Source organism: Mustela lutreola, chromosome 4 (assembly GCF_030435805.1).
Source record: "Mustela lutreola isolate mMusLut2 chromosome 4, mMusLut2.pri, whole genome shotgun sequence".
In the NCBI taxonomy this organism is placed as follows: Eukaryota; Metazoa; Chordata; class Mammalia; order Carnivora; family Mustelidae; genus Mustela; species Mustela lutreola.
In genome coordinates, this window is record NC_081293.1 from 188,744,778 (window position 1) to 188,758,024 (window position 13,247).

Sequence of the window (13,247 nt, forward strand, 5' to 3'; positions counted from 1 at the left end):
ACTCGCCCTCCCTCTACTGTCTTGGCTTCCTCTGAAGTACGTATTATCTGAAATTATGTTATTTTAGTATATGTCTCGTCTCCCATTCTTCCAAGAGGAGCTGGAATGGAAGCTACACAATGGTAGAGACTTAAGTTTTGCTCACTCTGGTAATTTCCCCAGAGCCTAGAAGAGTGTAGGGTATCTGGTAAACTCTCAATAAAACATGTCCGCAAAGAAAATGACATATACTCAGCCTACTACATGGATGCTCGGAAAGCTGAAGCCTGTTCCCTGTTCCTGGACATCTGTACTGCTGGACCCCACAATGCAAAGCAAAGATTAGAAAACAAACAATGCCAAACTATTTTTTTTTACTATCCCTTTAAAAACTTTCAGGAACAACCAAGTCTCTTTCTACAACCATGTGACATAATACTTGCCTCTTCCCATGGACACATCTCTAACCTTCTGAGGACCTCCCTTGTATGGAGCTCTAGGATGTCTAGGTTAGAAGGAGTTCGGACATTATGATCTCGAAGTTTCCTCATCTTTCGTCGGGAATGATATGGGGAAGTTGCTTCGTTTGAGGATCGTGAAACTGGACACACAGTAGAAATTCCCTGAGATTTAACTGGTTTGCCATTTTCCTCCTTTAAGAATTAAATTCAGAGTGTTTTTATGACAAGGCCAGATATATACCTGACTCAATAATCAGCCATAAAAATACTTTAAAAAACAAAAACCATTCATATAAATAACGAAGACCAAATCGTAACACTCGTAAGATTCAACATAAGCTTTGCTGAGACCTTTATCCCCTTCGCTCCCCCACATAATACACTGTGAACATATTTCTTTGATTTTAAATAGCATTTTTAAAAGCTGAGTAAGTATTCTACCGTATAGATAGAGCCAAATTTATTGACCTGATACTTACTGGTAGTTATTATAGGCTGCTTCCAGTTCTTTCCTATGATGGACACTCTTTCACATATATATTTGCATAAATCAGTAATTGCTTTTTAAACCAAAGTCACCAATCTGTGTAGTTTTAAAAATTAACTCTATAAATATATCATGAAAACCAGTGGTATACTCTTCCCCATTCCTGATTCCCATTCTCCAGAGCCAACTACTTGCAAGTTTTCTTTTATTATATGGACATATACCTAATTTCATGGCACATATCAGGTATTATATACATAACTTACCATTTAACATTGTGAGGTGTACAGGTCAGTGGCATTGAGGACATTTCACACTGCTATGCAACCACACACCACGATCCATTTCCAGAACTTCCTAATCCTCCCAAACCTAAACTCTGTGCCCATTACACAATAACTCCCATTCCTCCTCACCACCAGCCCCCGGTAACCTTCTACTTTCTCTCTCTATGAATTTGACTCTTCTAGGAACTTCATATAAGTGGAATCACACAATAGTTATACCTTTGTGGCTGGCTTATTTCACTTAATGTAGTATCTTAAAGGTTCATCCAACTTAAGCTACACACCAAAATTCAAGGTTTAACTATTTACCCAAATGTAAAGGCTTCCAGGAAGGAAAAAAAAAAAAGTATCTTTTGAGACATCCCTCCTGGACAGGAATGCCAGCTAAAGTACCAGATGCACAGCTAAATTTGAATTTCAGATAAAGAACAAATATGGAGTCATCCTCCTGATCCGACCCGGACTGGCTGTACTCCCGGCCTGCACAGGTCATCGAAAACCTCTCCTGTCCCGCCTACACTCCACCACTTAAAACTGCAACCCCCACCACCATCTCTGGCTCTCACACCCTATCTCATCCCCCTTCTAAATTTTTCTTTGCAGCATGTGTCAATTCCTGATACACTGAAGTATTTACGGCTAGCCTCTTCCTACTCAGCTCCATGAGGGCAGAGCCTGTTTTCTTCACTGCTCTCTACCTATCTGCATATTTCATATTTGTTGTAAGAATTCCAGAGCTCCTCTTTTGGCCTATGTCCTCTCTTTGAGAACAGCATGCCCTCTAAGAGCTTCCTGAAAAGGGGTCCATGAGAGGTAATTTTTTTGCGATCTTGCCTCTTTGATATCTTCAAGATTTCATTTATTTGGGAGAGAGATAGAGAGCAAGAGAGAGTGAGCCCACAGGGAGAAGTAGGCTCCCTACTGAATAGGAACCCCTACATGAGGCTTGACCCCAGGGTATACTCTGTTACATGTATTCTAAAATGTAACCACTATGTGCGAGGCATAGGTCTATTCTCACTCACTGTACTGGGCATTCTGTAGGGAAGATGTGTCCTTGAATTCTAAAACATTTTCTTTGATTATTCCTGATTATCTTCTCCTTGTTTTCTATGTTCTCTCTTTCTGGGGTGCCTGGGTGGCTCAGTGGGTTAAAGCCCCTGCCTTCGGCTCAGGTCATAATCCCAGGGTCCTGGGATTGAGCCCCACATAGGGCTCTCTGCCCGGCAGAGAGCCTGCCCCCCTTTCTCTCTGCCTGCCTCTCTGACTACTTGTGATCTCAGTCTGTCAAATTAAAAAAAAAACAAAAACAAAAAACCATGTTCTCTCTGTTCTTCCTAATATTTGACGGTGATTATGTAAAATGACCTTCAAATTTTTCTGTCCTATTTTAGTCTTTTTTTTTTTTTTAACTTTATGAGAGATTTTCCCAACTTTATCTTCCAATGATTTTACTAAAAAATGAAAAAGAAAGGAGTTTTTTGGGGTTTTTTTTTTTTAAGATTTTATTTATTTATCTGTCAGAGAGACAGCACACAAGCTGGGAGGAGAGAGGCAGAGGCAGAGGGAGAAGCAGGCTCCCCGCGGAGCAGGGATCCCGATGCGGGGCTCGATCCCTGGACCCCGGGATCATGACTTGAGCCAAAGGCAGTCGATTAACCGACTGAGCCACCCAGGCTTCCCTATATTTTGTTTCTATTATATTTCTAATTTCCAAGAACCCCTTTTCTTTCTTCTATGAATGTTCCTTTGTTACAGCCACCTGTTCTTTTTTCATGGAGGCAATATTTATATACTCTTTTCTCTCAAGGATATCAATTATATTTGGGTTTTGGGCTAAAGAACTTATTTATTTCCTTCAAATCCTTCGCCCCCCCCTTATTTTTCCAAACTCTTCTTGGCTCTCTGTGCATTTTAAAATATAAAGCATTAAAAAGCTAACTGTTTCAAAAAATGGTGGGGTAAGAGAACCAGATAAACATATGGAAGGAAAATAATGCCTTAAATTTACCTTATGCTACACACAAAAATTCAAGATTAGCTATTTACCCAAATGTAAAGGCTTCCAGAAAGAAAAAAAAGTATCTTCAACCCTTGGGGTGGGCAAAGATTTCTTAGAGAGGACACTAAAAAATACTAACTATAAGTAAGAAAACAAATTTCTAAACTGGACTTCCTCAAAATTAAAATTTTCTGCTCGGAAAAAATACCACTAAGATAATGAAAAGATAAGCCACAGGCTATGGGTAAATATTTACAATGTTCATCATATATGAATGCATACATGCCGGATGACAAAGAACTTGTGTCAAAGATACGTAATGAACTCCTACAAATCAATAAAAACAACATAATTTCTTAAATGGGCAAAAACTTCAAACAGGTACCTCATAGGAAAAAATACAAATAGCCAAGGCACAAGAAAAGGTGCTCAACATCTTTCGTCTTCAGGAAAATGCACATTAACAGCGTATGAAATAGCATTTCATACTCTCTAGAAAAGCAAAGATTAAAGAGACAGAAAACACCAAACACTAGCAAGAATACAGAACAACGACAACTCCTACACCTTAATGGTGACAGCGGTGCAACCATTTTGGCAAACTGTATGGCAGATTCTTATAAAGTGGAAATTCACTTACAACTTGATAACTCTATTCCCAGGTACTTAATCCCCGCAAAATGAAAACATGTATTTGCTACAAGAAAAATACAAGGTTGTTTATAACAGGTTTTTTTTTTTTAAGTGATTTTATTTATTTATTTGACAGAGAGAGAAACAGCGAGAGCAGGAACACAAGCAAGGAGAGTGGGAGAGGCAGAAGCAGGCTTCCCGCCAAGCAAGGAGCCTGACACGGGGCTCAATCCCAGGACCCTGGGACCATGACCTGAGCCGAAGGTAGATGTTTAACAACAGAGCCACCCAGGCGCCCTATTTGTAACAGTTTTGTTCATAGCGGCCACATCTGTATATGACCCAAATATCCATCAACAGGAGAAGGGAAAACAAATTATGGTATAGTCATTCAATGGAATACCACCAGCAGCAAAAAAAAGAACTACTGGCAGATGCAACAACACAGACGAATCTCAAAAGCATGATGTTGAAAGAAGCCAGACACAAAACTAGGATAAGCTGCATGACTGCGTTTATTTGAAATTCAAAAACAGGTGAACTAATCTGCAATGAGAACCACAGAGGTTTGAACGGCGGCAGCTTACGGTAGTCAGACTGCCTAGAAGGGGGAGAAAAGACGTTCTGGGGTGACAAAAATGATTTATAGGTCTCAGTGGCAGTATTCGTTACATAAGCGTCTACTGAGTTTTCATCAAAACTCAAACTGTACTTTTATGATCTGTGCATTTCACTGCATGTAAAAAGAGAAAAGCTAACTGGGAGCTCTGTGTGAGTAGGGCTTTGTCAACTGGTGGGTTTCACTGTAGGAAGCCGCCTGGGTTGCTCCATCAGAAGGTTTCAAATGGTCACGATCACTGGATCTTCTTGGCCTTACAGGCAGAGGCCAGGGTGCCAGTGTTCAGAGAGTCAAGTGGAAAAAGAATCACTCACTATGCAGACTGCCACTTAATCCTCTTGTTTTCAGCATGGTACCCATGTCCCTCAGCAGGGTTCAGTGTCCTGAAGTCCAGTGTCAAGTTCAACCTCTCAAACAACTAAACCTCTAGAGTTTTCAGCACGTGTTAAGATAGGGATCTGGAGATCAACTCGTTCCTTAAACAGACCTATAATCAAACCTCTTCTCAATCCCACCTCCACTCTTATATTCGGAGGGTCCTAGCATCCCTAATTCCTGGCTTTTTGTAGGTTCTCCTGTACAAGTGAGACCTATCTCTGGGCTTCTCCCTCTACCCACATAGATTCTGGCTCTCTCTAGCATGCTAAATCAGTGATCACTTGTACATTTGCTTTCCAGTTTCCAAAACTGTGCGGAGTTCATCTCTATTACTTTCTGTCTTCAGGAATATCATTTTTATTCTTTTTTTTTTTTTTTAAAGATTTTATTTATTTGATACAGAGAGAGGGGCACCTGAGTGGCTCAGCTAGTTAAGCAACTCCCTTCGGCTCAGGTCATGATCCTGGAATCTCGGGGGTCAAGTCCCGCATCGGGCTCCCTGCTCAGCAGAAGTGTGCTTCTCCCTCTGACCTCTCCCCTCTCATGCTCCCTCTCTCTCATTCTCTCTCTCTCTCAAATAAAGAAATAAAATCTTTAAAACAAAAACATACTTGATACAGAGAGAGAGAGAGCAAGCGCAAGCAGGGGGAGTGGCAGGCAGAGAGAAAGAGAGAAGCAGACTCCCTGCCGAGCAGGGAGCCTAATGTGGAACTCCATCCCAGGACCATGATCTGAGCCAAAGGCAGACGCTTTACCAACTGAGCCACCCAGGTGTCCTAAGGAATATCTTTTTTATTCTTTTACTATCATTTTAGTACCAAGAGGTGAGAGCAGTAAGTAGGTATGGTTAATCTACCAAGTTTAATTAGAATGCTCTTATTTTATTAAAGGGAAAATGCTCAATTTCGGGATATGCCATGTAGAAAGCACAAACTACTTTATACTTCCTAAACAGCAGGACAAGAATATAGAATTTTATTTCTGCCCATTAGATAAATGATCATACAAAATCATAAATTATTTGGCAAAATGTGGCTGAATACTTTTTCACATACTGAATACTTTCTCACATAGCTTGATGAAGGGGTCTTGGGAGAAGTGAAGCAAAGAAATTTATCTGCACAAGGAGAAAAGGTGGGAGAAAAAGAAAATAAAGTGGCACAATGGTAAAAGGAAAACCAAACTAAGAGAGGCAAGCAGCCTTGACACATAGGCCAGACATACATTTTTCATATTTTTATCGGATTGGCATTTCTCTTTCTTCTTTAGTTTCTTTGCATATTTTTCTACAGCCATTTTGCTGCCTTCTCAACGCACCCATTAAAAATAAATAAATAAACACTTTGTTGGAGGGGCACCTGGGTGGCTCAGTGGGTTAAGCCTCTGCCTTCGGCTCAGGTCATGTTCTCAGGGTCCTGGGATCAAGCCCCGCTTCGAGCTCAGTATAATGCCCAATTATTCTTGCAGGTATAACTCAGCAATTTAAATTTGTAAAGTTAATTTAGAATTGAGGTATTTTTAAAATGACATTTATCCAACTATTATTTTACTTCCCTTAGTAAAGATTTATATAGTTTTTTTCATACAGACCCACATCTTTCTTATTTATTCTTAGTTTTTGTTATCATGAGATTTATATTTATTTATACATCTATATATATACTTAAGATTACATATGTGACTTTTGATTTAAAAATCTATTTATATGCAATTACTACCACTCTTTATTTTATTTATTTATTTATTTATTTGACAGAGAGAAATCACAAGTAGATGGAGAGGCAGGCAGAGAGAGAGAGAGGGAAGCAGGCTCTCCGCTGAGCAGAGAGCCCGATGCGGGACTCCACCCAGGCGCCCACTACCACTCTTTAAAAATAGAAAATATTCGGGGCGCCTGGGTGGCTCAGTGGGTTAAGCCGCTGCCTTTGGCTCAGGTCATGATCCCAGGGTCCTGGGATCGAGTCCCACATCAGGCTCTCTGCTTGGCAGGGAGCCTGCTTCTTCCTCTCTCTCTTTCAGCCTGCCTCTCTGCCTACTTGTGATCTCTGTCTGTCAAATAAATAAATAAAATCTTTAAAAAAAAAAAATAGAAAATATTGGGACGCCTGGGTGGCTCAGTTGGTTAAGCAGCTGCCTTCGGCTCAGGTCATGATCCCAGTATCCTGGGATCGAGTCCCACATCCGGCTCCTTGCTCTTCTCCCTCTGCCTCTGCCTACCACTCTGTCTGCCTATGCTCACGCTCTCTCTCTCCCTCTAACAATATATAAATAAAATCTTTAAAAAAAAAGAATAGAAAATATTTTTCTGCCATGTCTGAACACACTGAAAATTAGATGAAATATTTTATCCAAGGATACTAAATGCAGCAGTTGATTATTTCTTAGATGTATACCTCTCTCCATTCCCCAAATACAGCCCTAATCTAAGCTGTTAAATTACCAGTTAGCCTTCATTCCTGCACTTAATTTCCTTTCAGTTCAAGCTAGATACTAACAGAACCACCTTCCTGAAGAATTCCTTTAATTGAAATCTCCTTTAATACCCAGAATAGTTCCTAATTAATAAATTAAAATACCTAACCTCAGATTTTATGGGCTTTTATCAAGGGGCATGTACATAATCAAGTTGTTCTAATACTTCAGTCTCCTTGCCGCACACCACTAACAGAATCCTGCTTTCCAAACCAGTTCCAGCCAGCTCTACTCACCCCACCTTACATTTCTTTCTTCCTCTATTTACTTAACACATATTCATCTCTGCCCAACAGAAATGAATGCGATCTGAAATTTTGTGTACGCTCTATTTCTTATTCTTGGAGGAAGCTGAAGAAACTGAAGTGACTGGTAACTGCTTTCTTATTACCTCATTAGGATACAGTCCTCTAAATTTCTCTGTAGGACTTTGGAAGCCTGAAAATCTCAGATTCCTTCCAAAAATGCAGCTCATTCTATTTCATCTAAGAGTATAAGGGCTTTTGAATGTTTGTAATGTAATGGTAGATCCATTTGCTTCTCAAAGCAGACAGTAACCAAGCATTTAGATGACCGTTTCTACTCTTACCTCTATTGCTCGAATTACTTTTGAAAGTTCTTTAATAAGATGTCCAGGTCTGACATTGTCTGGGATCTCAAAAGCATGTTCGGATACAAGCTGTATTTGGATTAACAAAGATAAGACAACCAAAGTTATTTACACTATAATAGATAAAAATTATTTACTAAACAAATTTTGAATTCTCTAGATTTTATAGAAAAAAAAAATACTAGTAAGCCAGGTATCAGAGTTCATGTAGTTGGGACAATACTCTTTAAAGAGATTCTTATTAACTTACAAAATCCTCTCAGCTTGCATTAGAGATGGACTGTCTCCCAGTGAATTTTGCATTATACTGAGATGTAACACTGTACTCTATCCCTCAAAGCCTATTGGGACTCTTAACTACTATTATAATTAGTAAGGTAACTAATTAAGCCCAACATTTAATTCATAATACATAAGGATTTACAAGTGGGAACACAGGCACTAAAAAATGATCCTATTTCCTATGGGAGGTCTAATTTTTAATAAATTTTTGTAAACTTTTTTTCTTTTACTAGGAAGAAGATCCCATCCATAGGACAGAGGAATCGGTGAGTTACCATACCTATCCAAATGCAAACTACTGTCATTATTTCTTATGTCTATTTCTAAATATTAACCTTTGTATCTAAGAATATTTTAATTTTTTAGATGCATTCAATACGCTAGTTTTTACTTTTGCTTTATATCTTCTCCTTGGTTTTAGCAGAATCTGTTAAAACAAACTAGTAACAACGTTAAGTGCTAACTTACATGCCAGGCAAGTAAGTGCCAGTCAAGATTCTATACTGTTCTATACTGTGAAGCACTTTCTGAGCATTAACTCACTAAGCCTTTCAACAACAATGTGACAGAGATACTACTATTAGTCTCATTTTACAATTATGAAATTGTAAATTTCACAGGGCTGAAAGCACAGAGGTTCGCTAGTTTACTGGCAGCACAGCTGAGATTTGAATCCAAACATCTGACTCCAGAGCCCACGTCCTTGAGCACTGCGCTGAGCGGCATGCCTCTCACCAGGCCACAAGGTGAACAGAGTTAAATGCAAATATCATGCTTTTAAAAGAGCACTTCAAATGTCATGAATTAACAGTATTATCACTGATGAATTTTACTGTGCATCAAAATCACCTACAAAGTTTGTTAAAGACAGAGGCTCAGACCCTACCACCAAACTAGTCAGTGTCTCCCAGGGAAGATCCAGGGAGTTTATTTTTTAAAAGACTCTGACAAACACTAGTTTGAAAACAACTTATCTAAAGCCTTCAGCAGATAACAAATTTTACAGGTTTTACAACATATATTTTGTTATTATCTTGTTAAATAGTTCTGTAATCTACTTATGCCTTGACTCCTCATCTACATGATGACCTCTCTGACACTCAAAGACTTGATATTTATTTTCCTGATTGCTTCCATAGTGCCCTGCTCTAACGGCTACATACTAGCAGTGATAATACAGTCAAAGGAGTAAAAAGTTACTGGGAGGGTAACCTATTAATAACTGTCTTCAATATCTCTTAAGAGCAGGATTTTTATTTCAAGCAGATGTTCAACAAATTAGTATGGAAATATATTCTTATCAGTTTTCGTATCTATCACTTATTAAAGAGCTGCATGTAAAGTTCCCTGGTCTTCAAGAGCTCATAAACCTAGTGAAGGGGACAGGAATATATTATTTTACAGATACTACTTTTAAGTCCACTGGCATAAGAAACGTGCTACATAAGCAGAAGGGAAGAACACACGGATTCCAAATGGGGACCTGGGATGAGCTCTTGGAGGTAGTAGGATTCAAATGCTAACTTCACATTTAGTGAAAATGAAAGCTCCTGCTTGAACTTTGACCTCCCTTTTCTTTCGTCTTTATGAAAAGTCTAGCACATGGAAAGGCATATGGGCTTTGCAGTCACAGAGACTGAGCTTTAGTCTGAGGTCCTCCACAAGATTCTGGGCAAGTTACATAGAATTATTTGAACCTCAGCTTCTCCATAGTAAAATGGGGATAACAAGAGCAGATGCAACTTTAAAGTTATTTATTATCCTATATTTACATGTTCATTTCCCAATCAATATCTTAAATATATTTGAATTACTTTCTTTTCCAGATTAAAGAAATACTTAATTCTAATATGAACATAAGCCAGCACATTTGTATATACCATACAATAAAATGGAGGCTGTACCAAAAGCATGATTTCCATTCCCTCGACTGCTACCACTCACGTGCTGCCAAAGCAGCATAAGGATGCTTGTTTTCAATCTTGCCACAGAAATAATTAACAATTATTTCTCCAAAGAAAACAACTTACTTCTTTCTTCATCCATAACTTTAAAGCAGCATGCAGTGCTTTCACTCCCTGTACTAGGTAAGTTTGAGGCTGGAAACCATCTTCTCTCAGTTCTGTGGGAATGGAAGTGGGTGGGGGAAAGGAGTTAGAGGGCCCCCAAGGTAACACGGTTAGCTTCAGCTGCCGAGCCACCCACTGTCAAACTGTGTAACTGCCGGGTGCCCAGAGGGGAAAACAGTGAAATAAAAAGCAAGAAAGAAAAAGAAAAGAAATGACATTAAATGTAGTTGTACTGAAGGCTCCAAGTAAAAGGGAGCTCACCGACAGTCTGAGCAAGAGACAAGTCGTGGAACTATGTCAGTATGGACCTACTCACATGAACTCTATTAATGGAAACTATTAAACTACTTCATCATGTGTGACACAGGTGATAAAACTGAAGAAAAGGATTACCACAAAACTCAGGATAGGGGTTCTCTTCGGAAGGGAAGGAGGAGGGTGCAATGGGAAAAACGGATGTTTCTAAGGCACTGGCAAGGCTGAGCCAGTGGTACAGGCGACCCAGGTGAGCCTGTAATTAATATTCAAACTGTTAGAACCGTGTATGTGTGTATGCCGTGTGCGGTCTATACACTCAGCTACAAGGTGGGACACAGCTCACAAATGTAAAGGTAAACACACCACACACACATACATCTTTTCTGGGTCTTTAAAATCATCTGAAACTCACACAAAAATGTATCAGATGTGGTCAAACATGCAGGAAAGCCAAAGCAAAAACAAAAGGTTTCACTTCTGTCCAATGGCTGATTTACTTACATATGTCCAAAACTAGTTCTCTGTTTTATTATTACTGACCCTAAATGCAGTTAAGTTTCATACTATCTCTTTCCATTTACCCAATCATGGAAGCCTTATAACGGTCTGAGAGCCCGCAAATACTGGGCCACGATGGAAGGTTAAAAGATCAGGGATGAAAGAACATAATGCGGCATGGTAAGACCAGCATCGCTGCTTCCAGGCTGAATGCCCGGGACGACGGCAGCTGGTGCAACGGTGGTTTTGCCGCAGACTCAGCGGGACTGGACTGACTCACTAGTATGGCCGGGTCTCCTGTCCTGTATCGATCCAGCTGACTGGGCTTCCAATATCCTTTTACAGTAATCTTCTTCAGCTGTTGATGTATAGGGTCGTGTTTTCAATTAGACCTCAATATTTCTAAACTCCCAGGGCGCCTGGGTGGCTCAATTGTTAAGCATCTATCTGCCTTTGGCTCGGGTCATGATCCCGGGGTCCTGGGATCGAGCCCTGCATCAGGCTCCATGCTTGGTAGGAGGCTTGCTTCTCCCTTTCCCACTCCCCCTGCACCTGTTCCCTCTCTCTCTCTGTGTTTCTCTCTGTCAAATAAATCAATTTAAAAATATATATATTTCTGGGGGCACCTGGGTGGCTCAGTGGGTTAAGCCTCTGCCTTCGGCTCAGGTCATGATCCCAGGGTCCTGGGATCGAGCCCCACATCAGGCTCTCTGATCTGCAGGGAGCCTGCTTCCTCCTCTCTCTGCCTTCCTCTCTGCCTACTTGTGATCTCTGTCAGATAAATAAAGAAAAAATCTTAAAACAAAAATATTTCTGAACTCTCAATAGCCTAGAACAAGGGCTAAATCATTGTTCTAAGATTAAGCACTTTGCTGTTTGTGGCTGCAAGAGGAACAGCCAGATTTTACCTTTCAGATAAATTCTTAATTTGTCCTAAAGAGGTGACTGATGAACTCCTCCTGGACATTAGGACAAAGCATCACCTGAGGGGTGGGTATATGTAAGTGAGAAAGAAAAGATGGAAAAAGGCTCTGCACTTCCTTTTTTTTTTTTTTTCTTTGAAGATTTTATTTATTTGACAAAGAGGACACAACGAGAGAGGGAACACTAGCAGGGGAGTAGGAGACAGAGAAGCAGGCTCCCTGCTGAGTCTGAGCCCACCCAGGAGCCCCAGCCCTGAAATGAGTACTAACTGCCAATCTCCTATCTGGAGGGTTCGGTAACTGGGTTTTATTTCCAAAACACAAGGACATTTATACATGTTTTTGGAAGTATTTGTAAGTGTTCCTATTTTTCTAGGCTTCTACTTGAAGAGGAGACTGAAAACTTTACTGCCCAGTACCCCACTGGAAACTACACATGGCAACACTATGTGTGGTCCCCTGGAGATTCCTGCAACCAAGACACCAAGACACACTCACTGAGGACAGGTGCCTCAGCCTTGCCAATACCCGAAAACACTGAGTGAGTCAGGGGCTCAGGGTAAGAGTGCATTTCTGGAGAAAGACTGGTCTTGTGCAGGAAGCAGCCAATCCCCTTCAGCCACAGGCTCCTTCCTCTGCCATCTCTCTCTCTCTGCACCACTTAAGACACTGATCTCTATCTGTACTGCTCCAAGGTGTGGGATGGGGCCCTACGGCTTTTCCCAAGGAGAGTGTTTTCTGTTTTTGCTGTTTGAGGAAAAAATCATAAATGACTTTTATCATTAATTCTGTGCATGTTATCCTGGGAAGTAAGTTACTGATTCTTCTCATTTTACCTTTTCTTCCTGTGTAACTTTTAAATGGGGGGGGGGGGGGCTATGTTTAGAACAGACTTTACTATAATCTATCTGTTCTTCTGAAAATTCATTATAATAATAGCACTATCTGCAAACTGACAAGAAAAGTCAGACAACAGAAAAACACCATGAACTCTATTCTCACAGGCACAAGGGAAAGAATGGTCAGAAGTAGATGTGACAATCAGCCTCCAGCTTGACTGCTCAAAGATTATTAAACCAAAGATAAAACACCAAAATCTGAAATTCTGCAGGAAAAAAGGTAGCTAGGTTTAAATAAAAGAATGTCCTGGGCACCTGAGTGGCTCAATCAGTTAAGCGTCTACCCTTGGCTCAGGTCATGATCTCAGGGTCCTGGGACTGAGTCCCACACTGGGCTCCCTGCTCATTGGAGAGCTTGCTTCTCCCTCTCCTTCTACCCCTCCTACCTCC

The 13,247-nt window shown here is 40.3% G+C and overlaps 1 protein-coding gene across 1 annotated transcript in view; it reads right to left on the reverse strand.

The window, feature by feature from the left end:
- KDM7A (lysine demethylase 7A) overlaps positions 1 to 13,247 on the reverse strand; it is an 85,429-nt gene that overhangs the window by 15,749 nt on the left and 56,433 nt on the right. Inside the window, exons 10-12 of the mRNA XM_059172017.1 lie at positions 10,241 to 10,332; positions 7,908 to 7,997; positions 423 to 632 (exon numbers count right to left, since the gene is read on the reverse strand). Coding sequence (XP_059028000.1) covers positions 423 to 632; positions 7,908 to 7,997; positions 10,241 to 10,332 — 392 coding nt within the window. The remainder of the gene's footprint in view (positions 1 to 422; positions 633 to 7,907; positions 7,998 to 10,240; positions 10,333 to 13,247) is intronic.